Source organism: Durio zibethinus, chromosome 15, assembly GCF_047325235.1.
Source record: "Durio zibethinus cultivar Kanyao isolate XHJ-2024 chromosome 15, ASM4732523v1, whole genome shotgun sequence".
Classification (NCBI taxonomy): Eukaryota; Viridiplantae; Streptophyta; class Magnoliopsida; order Malvales; family Malvaceae; genus Durio; species Durio zibethinus.
In genome coordinates, this window is record NC_143176.1 from 22,107,850 (window position 1) to 22,132,963 (window position 25,114).

The following is a 25,114-nucleotide window of genomic DNA, read 5'->3' on the forward strand; positions in this document are numbered from 1 at the left end:
AGGCGGTGATATTTTTTACTATAAAAAATTATATAAAAATTTATTACTTATATCTGTGGACTTTTAAAACTTTATCAACATGTGTAAAAAAGAAATCATGAAAGTTTAATGCATTGAACTTCATCAAATTAATTATTATATTTAATATAAAATATCATGATAAACGTTAATTTAATTAAGCTTGAACAGGGATCTTAAAGGGTATTGATTGACAACATCTTTAATTCTAATATTGATTCACTTTAAGATTCAATGTATCAGAGCATTATGGCTGCGTTAAAGCTAAAGCACTAGTCTTCAATCCGTGGAGTTGGCAATAATTGTCAATTTAACAGGCTAAGATAACGTGAAACGACCGTCAGCTTCAGTTGTTTTTTTGTTCTTTTTTTTTTTTTTGGGGGGGGGGGGGTGTAAAGGATCAAGTAAAGATATTAACAAAATGTGAGATAACATGAAGCAAAGATGCGTAAAAATTTTTTTTTCAAAATTGATACGCAACAAAATGCTCATTTTAATGTAAACTTTGATAAGTAGTGTTAGTTTATGTTCAAACGCAATGATAAATAAAATCGTAAGGATGAGAATTACACGTGGCGAATGGATTAACAACGATAACTTTCCCATTTCTATTGCTAGTGAAGATAATTTCCCGCTTTTGCTTATCCTGTCTTCCTAGAAAACGTGTGACGGACACGTGGTGAAAATGTCAGAATGCACCAAACCACGACACCAAAATCCCAGTCACCACCATCCCTTCTGCCGCCTAGCGGCTTCCGCATGAACGCTCCGCTACAGTCCCCTCCCCTCTGCCACTCTGACGCGCTCAACGCCGTTGCAACACCATTGCAACACCGTTTAATTATTATTATTAAACCCACTGCTTTTTATGCTGTCGGTGAAAGGTCGAAGCGGCTATTGCCATTGCTTAACGAAGAAGCTTTTTTAATTAGGAGAGAATAAAATAAAATAAAAAAAACACTTTCTTGAGTTTGTTGTTTTCTCTTTGTTTGGATCAAATTCAAATTTAAATTCAAATTTCCTCTCTCTCAAATGATAGATTTTCCTTTTATTTTTATGCTTCTAAGATCTTAACATAAAAATGCTGCAACAAGAAGCTTCTTCAAGACCTCGAAGCTCCGCTTATCTCAACGCGCTCTCACAAGAAATAGAGAAGAGGCTTCACCGGGTTCGCTTTCTCATCTCTTTTTTTTTTTTTTTTTTTTTTTTCTGTTTGTTTCTCGAGATAATGGAAGGAAAAACGGAACGATCTTGGTTTTAGGTTTTTTTCTTTGTCAAATCAATCTTATCAATATTTTTTAATTTTTTATTCTAAAAAAGGAAAATGTTAGGTTTAACGTTAATTTTTTCTGCTTTTAAGAGCATTTTGATCGATGTATATTCAAATTTGTTGCAGGCATTAGCGTCTTCATCTGAGAGCCGCAACTTATTACAAGAATTATTTGCAGATATAGCTTTGGAAGTCGATGATCGAGCCAAAGGTTAGCTTAGACTTCGTGTTCATGTTCGAAATTGCATCAAATTAAGCTTAAAATAGTTCATGTTCAAATTCTCGTGCCTTTTTAATTGATTATAAGGATCGAATGCTATTTAGTAACGCCTGAGGATTTTGAGGAATTCTCATATTGATTTGTATTGAAATTGAAAACAGATATAATTCGAAGTAAAGAAGAAGTAATATCTCCTTCAGAGTACGGTATTAATGGCCGATTATGCTTTTATGATGTTCTTGCTGATTATTATGTTCAAGTGCCTGAGAGTGGAAAGCCTATCCTTGATTTGATTGTTCAACTGTGGAGCCAGTTATTTGCATCTCACATTTTCGCCCTTTTATTCCACAAATGTGTAAGCAAACTCATGATTAGTTAATAGTTCTTTTGCCATTTCATTATGGAATTCCTACAGCAGTAATATTCATTGTGATGAGTTTTAGTCAAGACTAAACCATTGCGTTCAAGTTTGATATCATTTTCATATGAATCACTTCGAATCAAGATACGAAGATACGGAGTTCTGCTTAGCTTTCCTAATTTCCAACCTGATTGCTCATTTAGCAGAACTCAGATTTATTTATGATGGTAGTTTAATGTGAAAATCATTTGATTGGCTGTTGCCGCTGTTTTTTTTTTGTACTACAATTGCATAATTGGTTGGTGGCTCTGCTGGGTAGTAATTTGGAGTGTTCCAAACTGGATAAAGTAACAAAGTAAAAACAGATGTAATGTTAGTAGTGATATAGAATTGCAGATATCATGGGTTCTCTGGATGAAAATGACCATAAAAGACTAGTTATAGCATCTTCTTATATTCTCATATCTAATGGTGCTCTGTAGTATATACTGATTGCTTCTACTAGATATTCTAATTGAGATATCTTTGCATTCGAGATTGAATAAATGTTGTTTAATCAGTGAATAATCATTTTGAACAGTAGATGCTTTGTATTTTTTCTGCAGTTATTTGAAGTTCAACTTGATAATGCTGATGTACTACTTCGTTATTCCTCTGCACTTGTTCAGGGCGCAACAAATGTTTTCTGGTACGAATGCAAATTTGAAATGCTTGAGTGGAAATTTTGTTAGACTGCCAAATGTCACTAGCTTTTGAAGTTGGATGACCAGACTGCCATTAAATGCTGGTCATGATTGTTGAAAGTAGTGGCGTAAGTCTTAGCCTGATAATGTCTTATAACTTCGTCAGCTAATTTTTTGTGCTTGTATGCAGGATTGATATCCAATCAAATACAAGGCCTTTCCAGTCTCTCTTTCAGGTAAACTTAAAAGACACATATCACCTTTCCAAATGCATGTTTGTTTTTATTATTCTTTTTGGAGAATCTGTTATCACAATTATCTTCTTCTATGGACTCAGTACCTTCTCGATGAAGTTGCATTGGACTCAACACGGTTAAATAAAATTCCATTACAGGTAAGCCATTTTTGCTTTATGTCGAGTTTTGCATGCTGACAAATTATCTACCATGTGTAATGCTGCTTTTATGCAGATATGTAACATGAAGTTCTGGATCTTTGTATATTTATGGTTTGTCATCTCCAATTTGTAATTTTCAGGCCCAGCGAGATCTTTACCTTTTACTTTCAAGGTTCATATTCTTTTATAACTCAGGTTGGATTGTTTTTTTCCCTTTGGAACCTTGATTTTGAAAAATAATTTACATGTATGGATATTTCTTTTATGATGTGTTACTCTATGCAGTCGAAAAACTAGAAAGCTTCTTGAAGCAGTGTCCCGAATTTCCAAATGCTTTCCTGGTCGTTGGACCTGCAGATATACTTGTTATTGAACTAGCAGACCAGGTAAAATTATATTTCCATATTAGACAAAACTCATTTTAATGATCTTGTTTATTGTTACCACCTTAATGAAAAGCCTTGGCAACAATTGATATACTAACATTAGGGAAAAATATTCGTTTGCCAGCTTCAAAAATTAAAAGTGGAGCCAGTCCTACTCCATTATCTTTCGCAAATTAAGGTTCTCCAGGGTATTGCTGCTATCAACTTCTCCTAGGTTTAGGGGGTAATTGACTGCTTGAATATGACCTTAATGTTCCGTTCCTGCAGGGATGGAACTGAGCATGGCCACGAGTACGAGATTAAAGACCTGTTTGTATAGCTTTACCTCTCCTGGTGGTCCAATGTATCCTACAAGAGCTGTGCGTTATGCAGCTTGGGAGGCCTTAGATTTGCTTTTTCCTGTGAGTACCCATTTTTAACTTCTCTCTTCAGTGATTACTCTTTCCCAAGGAAAACAAATCAAATATCTCTTTTCATCTTGTGGGCCAATGTATGAGCCAGGGATCTGAGGAGGGTTGCCACTTTCCATGACTTGAGCAAATGACCTATATTATTATATTATTATTTTGTAGGTTGGACGTTACCCTCGACATCTTATAAGTTTGTTCTTTAGACTATTATATCCCTGGTATTGGCCATCTTCGTGTTGGAACTTTATAGTGTCTTGCATAAAGGCTGTGTTTTATTTCTTGTTGACGTTGATCTTTTCTCGTCGGGGGAAGCTTAGAGAGCCAAAAAGGGCCTAACCATCGCTCCCAAAGAAGATCCGGGTAATAATTTATGCGCATTGAACTTTATATGATTACTTGTATTATAATATGTTTTCTTTAACCTCTTTTTTTTTTCTTCTGTGGGCTGATGTACCTGTTGGCCATCTGCTAAGTGCAACAATCATTTGTGATAGAGAAAGGTCTCATTACTTCTTTGATACGTTAACATGCATGAATCTAGGCATTAGACACCCACAGATAAGAAGAAGCCGTTAGGTACTGGTGAATTAGGGAAAGAGATCGTAATTCCAAAATCAGATATACCCTAAATCCTAGACCAAGTTACTTGCCCAAGACCAAATGCCTGAATGTGCTTGGAATTTTTAAACCTAAACCCAATAATGGATCAAGATTATTATTTTCTAAAAGATCTGATAAATATTTTTTTAAAATTTGATTTTAGAACTTATTTTTCAAAAACTAACTAGTAATTTAACTTAAATTCTAATTTTAAAGTCACGGGAACTCGTTTATCAAAGGCAGACTTATAAAGCAAGGCCCAAACCTAGACCATGGGTTGACGTATGAAAGGTGAGACTTGGATCTCAGATGTTTGGGTCTAGCCCAAATCCGATCATATTGGCGGTTTATTCTTAAGTCATGGGCTGACCTTAGTAGGCCCAAGCTCAGCTCTATAATATTAAGGCTCATCCCAAATCTAAACCCCTTGTACCACACTATATATCCAAGACCATTAACTAGGCCCAACTAAGGCCAGCTTTTACAGATAATAAAACATAAGCCAGGCCGGACCTAGAAGTAAATTTTGTAGCTTTCAGGACTTATTCGACTTTCCCTAATTTAGTGGGCCAGAATTACATCGTTTTAAAACATGATTATAAATAACTTTTCGGACACTATTATGTAAATGATATATTAATAAATGATGTATTGATACTCGTAAATTATTTAAATTTAATTCAAATAAAATTTAAATTTAATTTGATTATTTTCAAATTCAATTTATTAATCGAATCGAATTTGAATATTTTTATATTTGATTTAAGTAACTTACGACTTTAATTAAAATTTTATATTTTAATATATTTTAATTATTTTAATTAATAAAATATCTCAAACTCAAACTCGCGAATACAAATAATTAAATTTTTATTAAATATAAAAATCGAATTTATTTTTACATATTAATCGAATCTGATCAAATAAATTTAAATAATTTGATTTTTATTTCGAATAGAGATCAAATTAAAAAAAATAAAATTTTATCATATTTAAATCAAATTTCGAGTTTTAAATTTTAAATCAAACTTGAATTTGATTTTAATACTGAATCGATTCGAATACCGCTTGAGATAGAGGTAAGAAAAACAATAAAAAAATTCAAAAGCTAACTCAAAATTAAAAATTATGATGTTCAATTTTGAATCGAATCAATTTTTTTTATTAAATTCATATATTAAATTTGAATCAAATTTCAAATCAAAAAATTTAAAATTAAAAAAAATTAAATCAAATCGAATTGTAAATTTTTCTTAGTTTAAATAAATATTTTTTAAATTTTTTTAAAAATAAAAAAAATTTATATCAAAATTTACTTAAATATATTAAAATTTTATATTAAAATAAAAATTAATAATTAATAAACGAAATTAATAAAATTTGATTTGATTTGAACAAATAAAAATTCAATTTAGATTTAATTTAAATTTTAAATTTTTATAATATTATATAATATTCGAAAAAACTGAACAAAATCCAATGCAATCCATTATCACTCCTAGTTTAAGACACTTTCAGACCCCAATTATTTTAAAGACCCAGTCAAATTATCAATAATAAAATTGAAAAGGATAATTTCAGTCCCACGCAAATTTTGAACGAACAAATATCAGTTTCTACAAGTTTTGCATTTTTTTTCAAAAAAAAAAAAAAATACATTTCTAAAAATGCTTCTTGTAGAAAATGCTATCAACCTCAGTAAATCACCCATTTCCAACACAATAATCCTTCGCTAATGTTTGAAATCTATCCACTCAACTCCAAGAATAAACAAAAACATTCCTAGAGATACTACCTTATGGATTAGATGCATTTTTAAATTGGTAAAAGAAAGAATTCTTGACTAATATTAACTAAAATGATTAGCATTCAATAGTCATAAGAATCGGAAGTCTGATTAAAAGCAACAGAGACCGATAGGTTAAAAATTTGGCAAATTGGCACTCACCAACATGATGGTCAAAATTTGGGGCTAGCTTCCAATATGGAGATGGCAAACATGACAAGTACCGATAGTACAGCAAATAAGTTGTTCTCTTACCCTAATATTCACTTTCCTAAACTTGAATCAGAGAAAGTAGTGATGCTTCATGTTTGAATTAAAGCCATTCTGTTCCAAGCAATAGCATAATGCAAATTCCACCATTTTCGATCTTAGCTCTTGACCCAGTATATTCATGCCCTAACTACTCACTAATGGTTTTAACACCATTCAAACTATTTAACTTTCTGAATCACCATTTAAAACCAACCTGATAGCCAGAGCTTTTCTTCAAACCCACATTCAGGAGTTAGGCAGCATATTGCACCGAACCAATGCCTTACTCAGCAAAGAGCTTAAGAGCAAGGCTGCATATTCCAGCTGATCCCAAAGAAAAGCAGGCATATGCTGAGACAGAGACTACAGTCGCTTTCGATGGAATCTGAAGAAAGTGCACAGTCATAGGCTCCACAACAAGCTCCTATACAGCAATTGTACTAAGCCTTCCAACAGTTTTTCTCCATCAAGAAGCCAACTGGATGAACTGAAAAAGAGAGATTGTACAGTAATTGACTACAATAAGCCACATCAGCAGCCATGACAGATAATGGGAAAGGTATATTTCCTTGAAAATAATGCAACAGAGTGAAGAAACTTAACCACACTAAAAGCCTAAATTGGAAAACCAATTGCATCACCAGCAACACAAAGGGCAAAATTCTGAGCAGATAAAACAGAAACCACAAGAGACAGAACGTAAAGAAATCTACCTCACTTGCAGTCTCCCAGGTTTCACAATGCAGGAGCAGCCAAAAGGCAATGCAGATCTGGGCAACAGAAAGATTACTCCTACCACAGCATGCAGCCAAAGTTTACTTAAATACTCTGAGAAAACGTTTCCACTTTCGTTCCCAATTTGTGGGATGAGTCACTTTCAATGAAGCCGAAAGCATAATTGCAGATTACAAAATGACAGCCTTCCACTCACCCACATTCTTTATACCCAAGTCAAAGGAACAATCAACAGAAAAGCCCAAACTCCATAAATCAAGATACAAATAGTTCTCTTCATGATTAGCCCCTCTAAAGAGTGATTTTGGTAGATACACAACATAGTCAGGGATCAAGCACATAATGTCCACAGTAAAAAAGACTTAAAACCAACCAATAGAACATGAGAAAGCCTCAATTTGTCTGCATCGCTTCAGAATGATACTTCTCTAGATCAGCATCAAGATCTTCTGCAGAAACTTTTTCTCCACTGCTCTTTCCCCGTCCACAACCTCTTCCAAAGCCATGGCCTCCAGCACCACCACGTTGCCTGCCAAATCTTCCATCCCTGCCTTGGCTACTGTAAAATAACTATAACAAGGTTAGATTACTAAGTCAAGTCTATCAAGAACCAAAAGATGTTGAAGAATAAGAGAAAAGAAAGATATGGAACAGATGCCACACAGATTCACTAACATAAATATTGGTATGGTAGCAATTTGTTACAAGTTAACAAGCACATACAAATATGAGTTGTTGTATGTCCCATTAAGTAAAAACAACAGAATTACCAAGATCAAGTGATAAGTGATATCATATTTGTCTACATCACTTAAAAATAAATATATAATTTACTTGACTCCGCTAATATCTCAGGGAAAATATTTCAGGCAAGATGCTTGTTCAACAAAAACTAAAAATTCAAATAAATTGATGATTAAGGAGAATTTTCTACCAAGAATTAATCCTAAGATTAACATCTTATGGAGATATAATGCAGCTTTAGAAATTTTCAGTAACACAACCTAACTGAAACGTATAGGCAAAACTTGTAAGCACTCCATAAGTATAAAATAAGACATCAAGGTAACAAATACTAGAATATAAACTTTTGCAGAAAACAAGGTCATAAAAATATACAATAAGGCATACCCTCTAGGGGCTACATTTGAAATTCCAAAGCTGCCATTAGCATCTGAAGGTGCAGCAAGAGTAGCAACATTGGTTCCCACAATCTCGATTTTCATCGGCTTTCCATTGAGCTGAACGTTTTTGCATCTGTTGACTGCAGTCATAGCATCCGTTCGCAGAGAGAAGACAACTTCTGCTGTTCCCTAAGAGAAAAAGTCCTTTTGTTCTAAACTACTGCATGATACAAAGAATTTCATCGAAGGACCAGTTTATCCCAAAATACCTTCAATCTCCCACTCCTATCATAATGAACCAAAAATCGTTTCAGGTCACCAACCTCAGAAAATAACTCCTGTATAAATACACATAAACATTAGAAAAATAACTCTTCTTCACAATACTAATCTCAAATATAATGAATATTTGAACAATTTTCCAAAGAGCTAAGCCGGAGGAATCGCCACGAATATAAGCTTATGGAGAACAAAAGTTCAAATCAATATCAACGTTAAAACAATAACAGATCGAAACAGAAAAGAAAATCTTATATTAAAATTTAAATAAGAAAATAGCAAAAAAACTTAGATAAAAGCCTTGATGTCATCGTTGGAAACACCAAAATCTAAATTAGAGACGTAAAGCTTCGTCCCGGTTTCGGTTGCGGAGGCCCGTCCTGCTAGTCCTTGGAACGCCGCTCCCTTATCCGAATATATATCGTGCTTCCACATCGACTCCGGCGCCGGAACCAAAAATACAACGGACTTAATTGATAACAGATTCGAATAAAAAAAAAAAATAAATCTAATAATGAAAAACAAAAAAAATAAAAAATCAGATCTAAACTCCTAGAAACGCACCTTCGCTGTGGTATACGGTGCGGAGCGGTTTACGCCGCGATTAGGAAAGCGGCGAGCGGGTCCCGATCCGCATCCAAGGCCCCGACCATGGTAGTTTCAAGACTGGATTTACGGTTGCGCTTGATGAGATCGTCTAGCGACATCTCTAAAGCACTTGACATTTCTGTAAATCTTCTTTAGTAAAGAACAAAAGAAACAGAAAGAGAGAGAGAAAAAAAAAAGTACAGATTAGAGGAGTAGAGATAGGTACCCGCAAAAGAAAAGAACTCAGAAAAGATTTGTATTAAAAAATGACACACACTTGAGTCTGTTTAACACGATTTCACATGGTATATAGTCATTCTTCGAAAGACAATGACATTCAGGTGTCGTCGTGTCACGTCAGTGTCTGGTATTTGGACGAATCATACAATTGATCGTGATAAAATTAAAAATAATAATAAAATTTATTATAATTATAATTAAAAAAACATTTTTATAATTATGATTGAAAAAAATTAATAAAAAATTTATATTGATTTAATTTTATTAAAATTAATATTTAAATTTAATTAAAAATTAGATAAATTTAATTATATTGTATTGAAAATATAATAAATTTAAATGAAAACTAACATATTAAAAATATGTAATTCAAGTCGGTGACGTTAATCATATTTTTATTTCATTGAATCACTTTTTTTTTTTCGTTGAAGTTTCATATACGGAGAATAGAAGTAGGAAATTAGGAATATAATAGTAAATTTTCATCAAAATAAACTCTTTAAAATAATATATAATATATTATTCATTTATTTTTTTATTGAAATTTCATATACGGATAATAGAAATATCATATATGGGGAATAGAAAATTAGAAATATAGCAGCAAATTTTCATCAAAATAAACATTGTCTTTAAAATAATACATACCATATTATTTATTTATTCTATTAATGTAGTTAAATTATCAACATCTTTGATAGGAACATCACTCATATCTTTTGAGCAAAGACATTTACTCTATTAACAACACATATTGAGGCGAGTGACGATAGCTAGGAGAGATGGCAAGACGTTGATAGAGATCACTCATATCTTCTGAAATTTCATACACGAGGGAATAAGAAACTAGGAATATAGTAGCAAATCTCCATCAAAACCAACTTTGTCTTTCAAATAATAGATAATATATCATTTTCTTATTCTGGTGTTGTAGTTGAATTATCAATGTCTTTGATAGGAACGTCACTCATATCTTTTGAACGAGGACATTTACTCCAAATTCAGGCTCTATTAGCAAAGCATATTGAGGCGAGTGGCGATAGTTGGGAGATATGGTGAGACGAAAGTTTGACAGGATGATTGCGAACAACACCTGTAGTTCTGTCATTGCAAGGCTCTGGCCTGGACATACTCGAGCCCCTACACCAAATGGTATGTAGGCTTGAGAAGATCTGCATGCTTTAGAAATGCCATTAGCGAATCTCTCAGGGTTGAATTTTTCTGCATCAGGTCCCCAAAATTTAGGATCAAAGTGCAGTTCTAGCAACCATAGCCAAATATTAACCCCTTTTGGTATTTCAACGTGACCAAGCTTCACATTTTGCAAAGCTTGCCTTGAAACAAATGCCGTTGCAGGGTAAAGTCGCAGCACCTCTAGAACCACCATTCTTAACTGCACCAAGTGAATGGAATTTTGGGTTAGAAATGAGAACATCTCATGGTAATTGACAGACCCTATAATCTTGCTATTACATACCGCTTTCATCTTGTGAAGCATGTCGAAATTTAGGATTCCACCGTTACACACTTCTAAAACCTCAGTACGTATACGAGTTTGCCATTCAGGATGTGAAGCTAATAACATTAGACCCCATGTTGCAGAAACAGCAGTAACTTCAGAGGCAGGGATGCAGATGTCCTTGCAATTGTCCACTATGAACTCTTCAGCTGTGGATGGCCCAAGAACACCATTTTTGGAACCTTCGATGATCACTTGCAACAAGTCTTTAGAAGCAGACTCGGCGTGCTTCTTTACTATGTCCATAATTGTTGAATGAATCTCCTTCTCAAGCCTCCAAATCTCTCTATTCGTTTTAGTGGGAAAGTATCTAATATGTGGGAAAAAAAACCAGAACCGGTTTGAGCATGAAAAGAGATGTTTGTCCTCAAATTGCATATAGTAAACAGCAAAAACAAGCCAGGATGGAAAGCAGGAAGAGCATACCTGTAGAAAGGGATACCACTGAGTATCGTTGGTGTGCTCATGGCATTAATAAGAGCTAGAGATTTTGGAAATATTTCCATGCCCTTCTGCCATTCATCCCCGAACATCACATTTGAAATGATAAACGAGGTGAAGTGTCTCACATAATCATCAACTCTGATGTCTGCAATCCCACCATTAGCTTCAACTATGTTCTCCCATGATTTCACCAGTTCCCCGCCGGACTGCACCATTAGCTGTAGCATGTCCTGCATTCAGAAGTTTCATGGAATTTCGTCCAAAAAAAAAGGCATATGGAAGAGACTTCTTATCACAAACTAAGGGGATAAACGTTACCTTGACCTTGTCCACGAAAAGATGGGGCGCAATAGTCTTTCTCTGATAGGACCAGATTGCCCCATTCGTGGTGATAAGGCCCTTGCCTAGCAAAGCTCCTCGATCTTTTTGTAGATAAGCAGGTTTCCCCATATCCAACGACGTGAAACAGTTTATTTCTCTTACGAAATAAGCGTCAGCTACATACAAGAACTGTGACCTCCCAAGTGCAAACAAGAACGACTGACCTGTGCCAATCAATGCCAGAATCATGTTTAACAAGCACATAAACTAGGGAGGATTGAAGCAGCACTTTAAAACTGGATTACAAAGAGAACCTACTGCATTAAAAATATTAAGTATAGCAGTGGTAATAATAGGGGTATAGCAACAAAAACAATTACAGCAGAAGCTATTGAAATAAGAAAAAGATGAAAAGAACAATTGTGCTGAAAGAAGAATATGCAGGCTATAGTTGAGAGATACCATATTGTTTAGTCCACTGCTTAAAATAAGGGAAGAGATTCATTAAACAATGCTGTGACAAGGGCTCCTTGATTGGTTCATTGGAGGACTGATTTGGAGCAGCGGGAAGCATCTGCTTCATTTGAGGAACGTTCCCCAAAAGGAAAGCAGGTAACGGACCATCAATCCCTTGCCTTCGAAGACTCAGTCGACGACTTTCTCCACTGAGCCAGAGAACATGAAAGAGATAGACAAGCAAGCTCCAAAACCCCAAGCCAGCAAAAATAATGGCAACATTGTAGAAATCCATCGGGCAGGCAGATTGGCCTTCCTATCAATGCTTGCAAGATATTTATATGCGTGACAACGTTCGCAGAGTTCAAATTCCATAAAAAAGGTGAAACATGTGTGGGGATGTTTTTATTAATTGCCATTGGTCATGAACTCAAAGTTTATATAATAATTAAAGAGTGTTTGGGAGAATATAAAAATTTTGATTTTTTATATTTTTTTTTAATAAGTTACATCAATTTTATTTATTAAAAAAATTAATAAAAATATCTTTATCAATTGCCATGATTATTTGTCTTGATTTAATTGTTTATTTAAATTGAATTTGTATTTGATTCTTAAATGATTGAAGGTATTTTTTATTCTTAAATGAAAGTATATTTATGAATTGGATTAATTGGACTTGGAAAAACATAAATTTTTTTGGGTTCAAATAAACATCGATAATCAAAAGCTAACTATTTTAATTACAAGAAATCTTAATATAACTTACAAGAAATTCACCTGGACATTGGATTTTTTTCGAATCCCACATTAATAGTGTATCAGTTTTTTTTTTTTTAATTATATAAAGATTTTCTGGTATTTAAAAAATTTGTAAGAGAAATTGATTATAGAAAATAATTTTTATATTTTATATTTGATTTTAAAAATAATTTTCATTTTTATTTTTAATTTATAAAAAATATGGTTTTTAAAGGAAATTGAAAAACTATTTTAACAAAATGACAAAAATGGAATTATGAGTTTATTCATGGACCGTAAATCAATCGGATCACCATTATAATCATAAAAAATATGTTTGATATATTTAGAAAATGGACAAAAATGAAATTATGAGTTCATTCATGCATCATAAATCAATTTAACCACCATTATAGCCATAAAAATGTTTTGTCCATTTATGCTAGTACAACTTGTACAATTTGTTGGAGAGAATGGCTTCAAGTCTTCTTCAGCTTAGTATCATATGGTGTTTGCTTTGATGTTTTTAGGCATTGTTTCAGCTTTAAGTTTCTCTCATATAGGGACAGCAATAGGTTGAAAAGGGATGGATTTTTTTTTCTCTCAATTTGGATTCGATAATTTTTTTATATTTTAATTTATTTTAATATTATATAAAATTATATTTGATTCGATTTAATTTAAAATTAATAAAATATTATTTTTTAAAATAAAAATATTATTTTTTATTATAAATATAAAATATATTACTTAAATAAATAATTAAATATTGTTATATATATATATATATACTAAATCAAATTGGGTGAATTTACCTAAATTTTGACTTCAACTTTTTTTTAAAAAAAATTATTTAATTTGATTCAAAATTTAATTTAAAAAAATATAAAAATAATTTTAAAAAATTAAATTAAATCAAAATTCGCTGAGAATGAATTGAACTGTCATCCATATTAATGTATATTTAAAATAAGCAAACAGTAAAAGTCATATCATCTTTGTAATTAGATTGTTTGAATAAAGCTTATGGCTTTGATTAGGATCAATGGAATGTTGTTCATCATAATTTCTTCCCCTCCTCAGATGGACTGCTTAAAAGTACCATTCTTGTACAACCAATCAATTCCATTTGAACATAACATCCATTTTTGTTTTAAAAAATAATTTAATAAAAATTATTATTAAACAATTTTACATTCCTCTCAACAAAAAATAAAAATCTTACATTCCAATTAAACAAATCAAACACAAAAAAATAAAATTATCAAAAATATGCTCCGTGATCTTAAAAAAAGAAATCAAATTATCAAACGTAAACTTATTTTCGTAAACTAAACGTCTCCTTTACAGATTAATACTCTAATCTCGGAGTTCAACTCCGAATAGTAACGTTGCATGCAAGAAATGTGTATAACATATAAATTAATAAGAGAAGCGTGTGGTGTTGAAAGCAATGACGTAAAGGAAAGCACCGGAAGTCATGGTTAAGGACTTTATGAAATGTTGTTGGCATTTAAATTGATAGAAAGTAAAAGGCATTCTAGATGTTCATCCAATAAAAAAAAAAAAGAAAAAACGACTTTCTTAACCTGCTAGGCATTTAATTTTTGGCATATATTTGGCAATATAAAATTCATTCTCTTCTCACGATGAATCTGATTAAATTAGAGAAACTCGATGATGATTATCAACAAATGAGATAAGATTATGAATTACCTGAGCTGGACGACATGGACCAACCAAAAAGAATCAAAGAAAATTGCGACAAGGAACCTTAGAATAAAAAATAATTATCCAAAATAATGTCAACAACATCATAACTCAGTTGGTAGGGTTGTTATTTTTTATATAAATATTTTTAAATTTAATTTCAACCGATACTTTTTTATTAAAATTATTTTAAATATATGATCTATAATAATTGTTATTTAAACTGTCGAGATATGATACGTATTACCTTGATACGAATAAATAAATAATCTATCTACAATTTTTTTTAATCCAAAAAAAGTTACCCAAAATAATTTGTAGGAAAAAAAAAAGGCATTTTCATTTCGAGGGTTCAGCCATTTCTAAAACCGTCAGTACCGTATATTTACATTCATCAAAACCAAATTAACCAGCAAACAGAAGAAGGGAAAAATCAATTACGACTACCGTAAAACCCTAACCCAAAAGTCCCATATTTCATCAAATTCCCAAATCCAACAAAATACAGGAACCCTAACTTTTCACACTCCTATATTCAAGAGCTAGTAAACTTAGTCACCGCCTTTGTGCCTTCAGAGACTGCGTGTTTGGCAAGCTCTCCAGGGAGTACAAGTCTAACAGCAGTCTGGATTTCCCTGGAAGTAATCGTGGGCTTCTTGTTGTACCTTGCGAGTTTAGAAGCTTCTTGTGCAAGCTTCTCGAATATATCGTTTATGAAACTGTTCATGATTCCCATAGCCTTGCTTGAGATCCCGATATCTGGGTGGACTTGCTTAAGGACCTTAAAGATGTAGATCTTGTAAGTCTCGACGCCCTTCTTGGCTTTCTTCTTCTTCTTGTCTCCAGCCGCACCTTCCTTGGGAAGCTTCTTGCCGGCCTTTGGCTTCTTCTCCGCTGGCGCTTTCTCGCCGACGGTGGTCTTTTTCTCCTCAGTTGGCTTCTCGGCTGGCTTCTTCTCGGCTGGCTTTTTCTCGGCTTTTGGCGCCATGTAGGGTGCTCTTATTTTTTATCTCGGTCAACAAAGAAATCTGATTACTTTCTTGCGATCGGCGGTGAATTGGTAGATGGAAGAAGTTGGAGTTTGATATTTATAGCATGGAAAGGAAGAGTTTGATTGGAGGATTCGGGAAGACGCGGATCACTGATGTGGAGTTTTGTGACCGTTGGATTAGGAATATGGATCGACGGCCTGGAAATATTCGTGGAGGTTGGTTTGCGTGAGATGTAAAATGGGAGACGTGGCGGACAATTATTCGTAGAGATAATGCGGTTCCGTTTGATGAGTTAGGATTTGGCGCGAGTGGGATCGGTTCAGAATTTCGATTTTTCGAAACGTTTTTGGTTGCCCGCCAAACAGAAAATCTGTTTTTCCCTGCATGAACTGGGATATTGCATTTCAACCAAACAAACTCAAAATGTCTTCCTCTGGAAATGACAAGTTCGCCCACTGCCAAATAGAAGACAGTATGACAAATTCGGCATGTCACTTTATTTTTAAAAAAATATCGGCTTCATTTGTCAATTTTTAAAATTTAATTTATTTTTATATATAATTTTAATATAAAATTTTAATATAAATTTATTTTTTTATTTTACAAAAATTAATAAAAATATATAATTTAATTTAATTTTAATTTTTATTCGAATATAATATATAAATTCAATATTCAAACTTAACTATAATGAAATAAAAAAAAATTAATCTAAATCAAATCAAATATTATTATTTTTTAATCAATTTTAGATTTTTTTAATTTTTTCTTCACCCTTAATTATTCCGGCAATTGGCAAACATTCTAGTTCATGTTGCCATGAAGGAACAGTTTCAGATCCACTGCATACGAAATAACATCAAATAAAGCAGGCCACGATTTTATTCGAGCACCGCTCTGTTACGTGTATCAACTCCTGAAGAAGATAAGACTCTTTTTAACGATTCGACTATAAGACATCGTCATATAACTTCCAAGCATAAAAAATTATATAAATGGAAAGTTCTAAAGTTGTTCTAGACAAAAACTTTAACATAGAACTTGAACAACAAACCAATATCATAATTCAGTCAGGTCGATATCAACCCCCCCTCCTCCCCCCCCCCCCCCCCCCCAACACCCCATCCCAACAACCTATTAACATTTTCACTTAAAAAGCAAAAGCAGAAAGCATTTGAATATCACCATTCCTGCCTCTTTGAGACTCCCATTTAGCTGGCACGGCTTCTTATAACATCAAGTCCCATCTCAGTGGGATCAGTTGCCTGCAGCTCTACTTGAATACCATCCAACTCTCTCTTGAACCTGTCCTTGGAGCTTGCATAAATCATCTTGCTTCTCACCCTTGATGTGTCAGGAGACCTTCATGCAAACAAGAAACATAAACAGTTAAAATGTACAAAGCTTGGGAATAATACTAAAAACCACTAATAGTTTTTATCATATAATAATACCATGCAATGAAGAAAATCCTGCTTTTCTGGCAATTTTCAGCAGTCACAAAATCAAAATCATATACAGCATATCGACACTCATCAGCAGGGAGGCTTGCAGTGAAATCCTCGTAGCTCTGAGTTGGCTCACCAACCTTTTCCACAACAACCTGCTTTTGTTTCTCCTCAATCTTGAATACTATGAAGCGGTAAGTTCTTTTAGCCTTTAACTCTAGAAACTTCAGCTTGCAGTCATCGTGCACAGCCATTCCAGAAGCTGCGTTAGCCTGCAATTGAATGGTTCATAGAATACATAAGCTTTCTTACAATAATCCATTAGCTTTTCCTAAGCTTTTCTTTTTTCCCCCTTGGCAAGCATTCCCAAGAAATGAAATCATAAATAAGCTAATCAAAGAAATCACACGTTTTTGAGTTCTCCCCAATTACAAAAGAAGAGAAAGGCAGGTCAATAACTCAAAGCACTACTACCATTCTCACATTCCTCAAAATGACAGCCCAACTTCCATAACCAACCAAAAAATCTAACGATCCAGGGCAACCACATTGATCCAATCCCACTTATTTTCCAGGGCTTTGACAATGAATCATAAATTTTAAATCACACAAAAATTCTTACACATTAACAGGCCTAAATATAATATTCCATTCTAAGAACATCAGCTAAATGCGGAACTCCGTGAGATGAATACCAATGACTTTATTTTTCATAAAATCAAGCAACAACAACAATAATACAGGTAATTGAGAAGACATATCATGGGTCATCAATAGAACCGCTTCCGCAGTGATGCATGTCCGCTTGTGGGATAAAAAAATCTTAAGTATATTAAAGAGAATGAGTAAAATCTATGCACAATGGACAATGGAAGAATGATAAAAAAAATCCCATTTTGAAACAAAAAGCCAAGAAAGATATACAGATTAAGAAGCTGATACCATACAATCAACTGTTCATTAAACATTATAATGCTTATTAATATTTGTATTCAAACATAAATTTCCAAAGGAATCAAGATGGCAGATCCATGGAGATTAACTAAATCATTTTATTTTTATCTATAATAAAAGTCTCACATTTGATTACAAATTTACAATCCAAAACTACAACACAGCAACAATAGATCAAAGCAAAGAATATTTATTGCTATCGTTAAAAAATTTTAAAAATTCAAACTAAGTTAATAAGAAGAAAACAAAGAGATCTATGTTCAAAATAAAAGAAAAATTAGATCCACATTAATAAAAAAAAAAAGTAAAATTTCTACAGTAAGTCAAAGAAGCACAAATAAAAAAGCAACACTTGAACTGAAAAAGAAAAATTAAATAATAGAAAAAAAAGAATACGAACAACTCACCATGGCTTTTTTAGCAGAACTTGCAGAGAAAATCTACGGGAACAAAAATCTAAACAGAGGGAAAAGGAAATTGGGTTTTCACAAGGGAATTGAGATAATGATAAAAGGACTCCACCCTTTTTTAATTTTTTTTTTGTTTATTTTGAATATCATGAATCACGATAGGCCGTACGAGATAACGGGAAGAGAAAAGGTTGTCTGTTCAATTATAATGTGACACGTGGTTTAAAGGCTAAATGTCGGCTATGCCCCTAAGTCAGGTTGCTTTCGCGGTTGGTTTTGGAGTAGGACTCGAAACCAACTTGGATTCATGAGAGTGGCCCCCACACATGGCCGTAGCCCTTCAGGATCCAGCAAGTCATATGGGCCGGATATAAGCCCGTGACAAAACCAAGCCCAATATAGCTTTACGACGTTAGCATATGAATTTTTTTTGTTTAAATAATTGAGATTTATAACATGTTTTATATTGTAACTCAGTCATTGTACCATAATATCATGAGAATTTGGAAATTGTTTTATATATATATCATGAGAATTTGGAAATTGTTTTATATATATATCATGAGAATTTCTTTCTTTCGTATCAAACAAAGTGATAACGGAAACTCTACCTTTATTTGTAAAGTCCTAAGTTGAATTCAACTTACTTGTTGTTTAGTTGATGACAGCAATTCACTCCATTTGGTATGAAATATAGAAAAGATAAATGAATGAAAAAAAAAAATCTAATCCTTAAGTAAAGATATATATATTATTTGGAAATTGTGAATAAAACAAAGTTCTTGATAATATTGAATATTAATTCTTCCCATGATAGAATAAACAAATTTTCTTGTTAATTATAGACATTGCATGATTTTATATTAATTATCTCGTTGATTAAAAAAGCCACTAATTAAGTTATTAGGATCACAATTATCTAATTTTGACTTGATCTAAATCTCAACACAGTTACTAGAATCAAAACTATTTTTGGTACGATCTTATTAATGCAAATCATAATATTTTTTTAAGAAATAAATTTTAAATTTTAATATTTATAATTTTTTTAATTTTTATATTGTGAATTTTTGTAAACAAAAATCCAAATTATTTACAATTATGGAGTAATATATTGATAAAATATCAACTCTTAATTTCAATTATAAAGATTTAATCATAACAAGGTCAAATGAAAATTAAAAAAAAAAACCGGAAATTTAGCCTCTGTACTTTATACGGGAGGCATTAACAAATAATGCCTTCTAAAATCCAGAAAATCAGAAGCGGGAAACCAAAAATATTTGTAAATGGCGGCCGAATTATTCGTCAATTGGAAAAAAATTTTTAAAAAATCTGAACTTGCTCTTCATTGGTTCATTCAAATTCACACGGATTGCACCCGAATAACTTCCAACCGTCGATAAGTTCCACATCTAACGGCAGTCATTGACCATTCGCCCCGCTCCACCTCTTCCAAAACCACCGCTATAAAATACTCGAACCTCGCATTGTCGGTACATAATCTTTCGTGAATTCCAATCCACAGCGTCTAATTTCAAAGCTGAGAGTTTTATTTGTTGAAGCATCAGGGTTGGTTCGAAGCAAAATGGATGTTGGAGGAAAGGTAAAGAAGGGGGCTGGAGGAAGAAAAGGCGGTGGTCCAAAGAAGAAGCCTGTTTCAAGGTCCGTCAAAGCTGGACTGCAGTTCCCCGTCGGAAGGATCGGCCGTTACTTGAAAAAAGGAAGGTATTCGCAGAGGGTCGGAACCGGAGCTCCAGTTTATTTGGCTGCCGTTCTTGAGTACTTAGCTGCTGAGGTAACTGAGATTTAAATTAAATCATTGACTGAGTTATTATTATTGTCTTTTTATATTTCTTAATATGGGGAATTTGTATTTGAAGTCAGGTTCTGGAATTGGCTGGAAATGCAGCACGTGACAACAAGAAAAACAGGATTATCCCAAGGCACGTGTTACTCGCCGTGAGGAATGACGAAGAACTCGGGAAGCTTCTCGCCGGCGTCACCATCGCTCACGGTGGCGTCATACCGAACATCAACCCTATTCTTTTGCCGAAGAAGACTGATAAGGCTCCCAAGGAACCCAAATCTCCATCAAAGGCTACCAAGTCCCCGAAGAAGGCTTAGTTTGATTAAGAAACTTATATTATTAGGCTTTTGTTTTCCTTGTGATTTTGGGGTCTTTAGGATTTTGTTTGTCATTGTTGATGTGTAGGGGAAAAAAGTTTCAAGCAAAATTGAAGATTTTATTATTATTGTTAGAATCCCATTATCTTGTACGTGATTTTAATGGAAATGAAACTACTTGTTTCTGTTCTTGACATAACAATCTGCTTCAAGGAATATTTTCCTTTTAATAGTTTAGATCAAATTTAATTTAATTTTTTTTGGATATTATATAATATTATAAAATTAAAAAATTTAATTTTATTGATTTGGATTAGTTTATTAATTTTTTAAAATTAAATTTTTTTTATATATTATCTTACTATATAAAAAAATTTTGATATAAAATTAATATTTTTATTTTATAAAAATTAAAAAAATTATTGGTTTGGTTTTATTTTATTTTCATCTTTAAATTCAAAATCTAATTTAAACTTAATATATATATTTAATATTTAAATTTAATATAAATTAAATAAAAATAATTTAAACTGAATTGAATATTATATTTTTAAATCAATTTTTGGTTTTTTTATTTTTATTTTTTTACTCCTACCCTTTGGTCATAGAAGGGTTACACAATTAGCTTTAAACAATACCTTGTACACTCGAAATCAATTTTGATTTCAGCTGTTGTCAAACCATTTTATGGTTGAGTACTAATTGTTTGCTAGAGTTAGAATGTTTAATGTTTTTTGAAGGAAAATTCAGAACACAAGGGATTGCTGTATATGGGGAGCAATTTATCTGTTTGAATTGGGTTATTGTGATTGAGTTTGTCGTTAACAGCGCAAGCCATATTTTGCAGAGCTTAAATGCCTGATGCGTGATTTTTAACCAATCCATCATCGGGACAATCATACAATTGTTCTGATTTGACATACTTTTTACGTAGCTTGTGAGTCATGCTTGCAATGGCTTGAATTTGGGGCCAGTTGGACAATTTTTGTTTTTACATCCTTGTGATCTTAATGAATTGAGGGTAGGTGAGGTGGTGAAATTGTATAAAACAATTGTAAGATTTGTGTTGAAATTAAGTACAAGTTTTTAAGAAATAATATGAGAAGAAATGAGCATAGCTAATATGAAAATTTTTAAATGAATGTGTGATAAAATTAAAAAAATTAAAAAATGAAGAGATTTAAAAAAAATAAAACTAATTAAATTGAGAAAAAGATAAGAAAGTATCATTTGAAATGAGTTGAATATGTAAAACGTGGATTTATTTGTGCATCAATTAAAATAAATAAGCTTTTAAATTAAAAAAAAATTAAAATTTTTAAAGATAAATTACCAAAAATATAAATATAATGATTAAAAAAATAGATGAAAAAATTGTTGATAGAAATGAATTATGATATAATATAATTTTTTATATATATTTTATGCAATTAATCTTAGAATATGAGATATAAAATTTAATTTGTTGTTATTATTGTTGTAATCTTGACGAAGATTTCGCTCATCTCATCATCTTCATCGTCGTCATCTTAGCAACTGTCGTTCCTATTTTTATTTTAGTGGCTAGGAAGCAGATGACTTTTGATGCGTCTCTTTTGATTATGTAACGTAGGTAGCTCTGCTTGGTTTAAGAGTTCGATTGGATTTTGAAGGGCAAAATGAGTAGATTGATGCAGCTACCTCTTGGGCCGATAAGTCAAGTTTTGCAGTTATAATTGAGATTTTTCAGTTGGTAGGGAATTGGGGGCATCGACATCTTAGGTCCCAAAGGAATGGGTTTTCAGTCATGGCATAATGATGCCCAAAACCTGAAAGAGGAAGCTAAACACGTGACAGAGTAGGCAAATAGCAGGTTAACAGCCGGTTCTTTCTTTTCCTGTTTCAGTAATATTTGACTGTTAACAATTGTTGGAATTGATTGAAATTTTTTTTTTTTAAAATTTGAGATAAATAAGTTGTTTAGTTTTTTTAAATTAAGATAAAATATAAAATATCTAACAATTTAAAATAAGTGATTGTAAGTCGTGTATTTAAAATAACTTCAATAAATAGACATTAACAGGATTCGAACCAAACACTTTTTTGTCAAATAAGATAAGCCTTAATCAATTGAATTAATCACCTATTGGTGGATTAATTGAAATTTCATAAAAAATTGGATAAAAATGAGATTGATTATATATTATTTGATAGACAAAAAAATTTATAAGAGAAAAAATTTAAAATAAATGATTTTTGATGAATAAATTTGTATATTATAAATAAATAAAATCTCCATAAAATAAAAAATATATATAAAAAAGTTGAAAGATTTTATTTAGAAAAATATCTCATAAAATTAGATGAGATTGAAAAAAATTTTATTATTGTATATGTTTGATTGAACTAAAAAAAAATTAGATAGTTCACATATATATATGTTGAACAACATGTATATATGTTTATTTTAATTAAAAATACTTCATAAAAATATAAAAGAATATGTTTGAAAAAATTCATGAGTATTGATTGTGAGAATTGATTGATATAATATATATATTTATAATTTTTTACAATTAATAAATTTTTTTTTATCTGTTGATATAAATTGATTAAACTAAAATACGTTAAATTATTAATTTTTATAATGATTGATTATTTAATTATACTTATGTTAGCTTAGATGTTTAATTGCTTAAGAGCATTTTTGTTTAACAATAGTATTATCTTAGCTGTGGCTATCCAAGTTCGAGGACTATCAGGAAGAAACACTATATCGACAACTCTAACCTATGTGTAATGTACATCGGCCAAATGAATGTTAAAAAAATGACCATGTATGAGATTTTTCTTCAGGAAGATAATGACAATCACAATGCTGAATGTTGATACGGATTTTGCTCATTACTGCTGCAGCTATAGTCTATAAATACAGCTGAGTTCTCCAAGCATAGATTATTACCAGAGAGACCGTAAAAACTGTCAGTAAATGCCCAAGTTTTTGAAGCAAATCCTTGCATTATTGGACAATGAAAAATGCCATTTTCTTCAGCTGTCAGAATCAATCTCAGGGCTTCTATCATTTGCGAATTCAACAAACATCATCCTCGCGCGGACAAACTGTGCAGAATAACAAAAAAAAAAAAGAAAAAGACATCTTAAGACAGGGCATCTGATCAAGTACATCAGAAACAGGTTCAAGCAACCTTATTTATGACCGACTTAATGAATTCATGAAAAATTCCCTTCTGGGGCATCCTAGTGAATTCAATTTTTTTAAAATTTTTTTATTACGAAGAAAGTGCTGAAATCGCGTTTACTCTTATTAAAAGCACACTATTCGTAACAAATCCTAATGGGAAAACATACTTTAAAGCGGCATTAAGCAGAGTATTAATCATATTGATTAACATTCTTACAGTAAATCAGGTTCATTACCTAACAATCAGTGCCAAATCACAATTGCCAGACAGAACCAGATGCAAAAAAAGTGCACAGTGAAGGAGAATAAGAGGATTACCCGGCCATTCATGGCTTTCATCGCCTTCTGTGCTTCAGACTCAGTTTCAAATGTAACAAAACCAAACCCTTTAGACCTTAGAGTTTTGGGGTCTCTGATTACCTTAGCTACACTCACCAAAAAAGAAAACAAAACCCAATTGAAGAACCGGCCAAATGATATGATTTTCAAAGAAAAGAGAAAGAAAGACGACAAATTGAGTGAAAAAATTCAGTACCATCTTTAACAACGCCAAATTGTGAAAATAAAGTTTTAAGTTCATGGCGGGTTGTGAAATATGACAACTCTGCAACGAAGAGTAAGAATCAATACCTCAAATATAAAATAAATCTGATAGAAGCTGAAAAGTGAGAGAGGGAAAGAGAGAAAGGAAATTAACTGTTAATGAAGAGCCGAGAGCCCAACCTCTTTGCCATCTGAGGAAGAAGGGAAATGCAGCCAAATAGGGCAAATGCTCGCTATTGATTGAGAGCCGAGTGAAACGACGCCGTCCAGCCTACCTTATATTATTATTATTATTATTTTTATTTTTTTTGCATTTTAGATATGACAATTCTTGTGTCCGAATTAAAACTATATGACTAAAAACTATAGTACTTCGAATATAATGCTTTAATACGAATAAAAACTTTAGTACTAATTAAAAGAAGGAAGACAGAACAAATGTACCATTATGCATAAATTGCAGAAAAAATTGATAAATGAACAATTTTAGCTCAAGAAAATCGATGGAGTTTCAGAGAAGTGCATGAAGAAGCTGACATTTTCTCCTGCATAAATGGTACCTGTGCTGGCAAAAACTGCTGTATATCAACTATGGAGTACCTTGTTTCAAGTTTGATATGTAGTATCTCATAAAAAATTCTAAAGACAACAGCTACTCTGCTACTTTTCTCACATTCAGAGTAGTGACACTGAAAGCATCCAAAAAAATATTGAACTAATAGGCGAGTTAGAATGAGCAAGAGAACCAGCAAGAATTCTTTGCAGAAAGTGAATGTTTATGGATTTTGGCCAGAAATCTTCAGTTGAATTGCTGGCCATTCAGTTGTTCTCGATTTCCATCCCAATATAGCAGTTCATTCTTGGCACCCAGAATGTTGACTCAATACCAATTCAAATGCCCTTTGTTTTGGAACGCAAT

At 32.4% G+C, this 25,114-nt stretch overlaps 7 protein-coding genes across 9 annotated transcripts; 2 read left to right on the top strand and 5 right to left on the bottom strand.

Annotated features, from left to right (window-relative positions):
* The first annotated feature begins 651 nt into the window (after positions 1-651).
* Positions 652-4,166, top strand: LOC111301405 (uncharacterized). Its single transcript, XM_022897032.2, has 11 exons — positions 652-1,186; positions 1,415-1,499; positions 1,670-1,863; positions 2,475-2,557; positions 2,743-2,788; positions 2,890-2,946; positions 3,090-3,144; positions 3,235-3,335; positions 3,460-3,523; positions 3,603-3,736; positions 3,908-4,166. Exons 1-11 carry the CDS (start codon positions 1,100-1,102, stop codon positions 4,079-4,081), a joined length of 1,080 nt encoding a protein of 359 aa, XP_022752767.2. The 5' UTR covers positions 652-1,099; the 3' UTR covers positions 4,082-4,166.
* Positions 4,167-6,298: 2,132 nt separating this feature from the next.
* On the bottom strand, positions 6,299-9,339 carry LOC111301410 (THO complex subunit 4A-like). Of its 3 annotated transcripts, none has more exons than XM_089744850.1 (6): positions 9,086-9,339; positions 8,822-8,959; positions 8,512-8,580; positions 8,250-8,431; positions 7,097-7,674; positions 6,299-6,870 (listed from the first exon to the last, which is right to left on the bottom strand). In XM_089744850.1, the coding sequence occupies exons 2-5, from the start codon at positions 8,954-8,956 to the stop codon at positions 7,512-7,514; spliced, it is 549 nt and encodes a 182-aa protein (XP_089600976.1). In that variant the 5' UTR covers positions 8,957-8,959; positions 9,086-9,339; the 3' UTR covers positions 6,299-6,870; positions 7,097-7,511. The 3 variants fall into 3 exon arrangements, with proteins under 3 accessions (XP_089600976.1, XP_089600975.1, XP_089600974.1); XM_089744849.1 differs by having other exon boundaries at positions 7,097-7,677; XM_089744848.1 differs by having other exon boundaries at positions 7,097-7,677; positions 8,822-8,989.
* An 828-nt stretch (positions 9,340-10,167) lies between these two features.
* LOC111301408 (cytochrome P450 714C2-like) lies at positions 10,168-12,503 on the bottom strand. Its single transcript, XM_022897035.2, has 5 exons — positions 12,096-12,503; positions 11,631-11,857; positions 11,295-11,542; positions 10,827-11,178; positions 10,168-10,742 (listed from the first exon to the last, which is right to left on the bottom strand). The coding sequence occupies exons 1-5, from the start codon at positions 12,382-12,384 to the stop codon at positions 10,317-10,319; spliced, it is 1,542 nt and encodes a 513-aa protein (XP_022752770.2). The 5' UTR covers positions 12,385-12,503; the 3' UTR covers positions 10,168-10,316.
* A 2,396-nt stretch (positions 12,504-14,899) lies between these two features.
* LOC111301415 (histone H2B.3) lies at positions 14,900-15,963 on the bottom strand. Its single transcript, XM_022897044.2, has one exon. The coding sequence runs from the start codon at positions 15,526-15,528 to the stop codon at positions 15,076-15,078; it is 453 nt and encodes a 150-aa protein (XP_022752779.1). The 5' UTR covers positions 15,529-15,963; the 3' UTR covers positions 14,900-15,075.
* Positions 15,964-16,499: 536 nt separating this feature from the next.
* Positions 16,500-18,482, bottom strand: LOC111301420 (actin-depolymerizing factor 2). Its single transcript, XM_022897046.2, has 3 exons — positions 18,342-18,482; positions 16,987-17,252; positions 16,500-16,894 (listed from the first exon to the last, which is right to left on the bottom strand). Exons 1-3 carry the CDS (start codon positions 18,342-18,344, stop codon positions 16,744-16,746), a joined length of 420 nt encoding a protein of 139 aa, XP_022752781.2. The 5' UTR covers positions 18,345-18,482; the 3' UTR covers positions 16,500-16,743.
* Positions 18,483-19,836: 1,354 nt separating this feature from the next.
* Positions 19,837-20,673, top strand: LOC111301417 (histone H2A-like). The gene is made up of 2 exons (XM_022897045.2): positions 19,837-20,142; positions 20,232-20,673. Exons 1-2 carry the CDS (start codon positions 19,933-19,935, stop codon positions 20,469-20,471), a joined length of 450 nt encoding a protein of 149 aa, XP_022752780.1. The 5' UTR covers positions 19,837-19,932; the 3' UTR covers positions 20,472-20,673.
* A 2,592-nt stretch (positions 20,674-23,265) lies between these two features.
* LOC111301422 (small RNA-binding protein 11, chloroplastic-like) lies at positions 23,266-24,467 on the bottom strand. Its single transcript, XM_022897049.2, has 4 exons — positions 24,350-24,467; positions 24,188-24,256; positions 23,971-24,077; positions 23,266-23,570 (listed from the first exon to the last, which is right to left on the bottom strand). Exons 1-4 carry the CDS (start codon positions 24,384-24,386, stop codon positions 23,499-23,501), a joined length of 285 nt encoding a protein of 94 aa, XP_022752784.1. The 5' UTR covers positions 24,387-24,467; the 3' UTR covers positions 23,266-23,498.
* Between the last annotated feature and the right edge of the window lie 647 nt (positions 24,468-25,114).

Coding starts and splice junctions, on each gene's coding strand:
- LOC111301405 (XM_022897032.2), top strand. CDS start 1,100: ATGCTGCAACAAGAAGCTTCTTCAAGACCTCGAAGCTCCGCTTATCTC. Junction 1,864..2,474: donor CCCTTTTATTCCACAAATGT/GTAAGCAAACTC, acceptor TTTTTTCTGCAG/TTATTTGAAGTTCAACTTGA. Junction 3,737..3,907: donor CCTTAGATTTGCTTTTTCCT/GTGAGTACCCAT, acceptor ATTATTTTGTAG/GTTGGACGTTACCCTCGACA.
- LOC111301410 (XM_089744849.1), bottom strand. CDS start 8,956: ATGTGGAAGCACGATATATATTCGGATAAGGGAGCGGCGTTCCAAGGA. Junction 8,581..8,821: donor TTTCCAACGATGACATCAAG/GCTTTTATCTAA, acceptor GTATTTATACAG/GAGTTATTTTCTGAGGTTGG. Junction 7,678..8,249: donor TCAAATGTAGCCCCTAGAGG/GTATGCCTTATT, acceptor GTTATTTTACAG/TAGCCAAGGCAGGGATGGAA.
- LOC111301408 (XM_022897035.2), bottom strand. CDS start 12,384: ATGGATTTCTACAATGTTGCCATTATTTTTGCTGGCTTGGGGTTTTGG. Junction 11,543..11,630: donor TTTTCGTGGACAAGGTCAAG/GTAACGTTTATC, acceptor TTCTGAATGCAG/GACATGCTACAGCTAATGGT. Junction 10,743..10,826: donor TGCTTCACAAGATGAAAGCG/GTATGTAATAGC, acceptor CACTTGGTGCAG/TTAAGAATGGTGGTTCTAGA.
- LOC111301415 (XM_022897044.2), bottom strand. CDS start 15,528: ATGGCGCCAAAAGCCGAGAAAAAGCCAGCCGAGAAGAAGCCAGCCGAG.
- LOC111301420 (XM_022897046.2), bottom strand. Junction 16,895..16,986: donor AGGATTTTCTTCATTGCATG/GTATTATTATAT, acceptor GTTTGCATGAAG/GTCTCCTGACACATCAAGGG.
- LOC111301417 (XM_022897045.2), top strand. CDS start 19,933: ATGGATGTTGGAGGAAAGGTAAAGAAGGGGGCTGGAGGAAGAAAAGGC. Junction 20,143..20,231: donor TTGAGTACTTAGCTGCTGAG/GTAACTGAGATT, acceptor ATTTGAAGTCAG/GTTCTGGAATTGGCTGGAAA.
- LOC111301422 (XM_022897049.2), bottom strand. CDS start 24,386: ATGGCAAAGAGGTTGGGCTCTCGGCTCTTCATTAACA. Junction 24,257..24,349: donor CTCTCGGCTCTTCATTAACA/GTTAATTTCCTT, acceptor TCTTCGTTGCAG/AGTTGTCATATTTCACAACC. Junction 24,078..24,187: donor ATTTGGCGTTGTTAAAGATG/GTACTGAATTTT, acceptor TGGTGAGTGTAG/CTAAGGTAATCAGAGACCCC.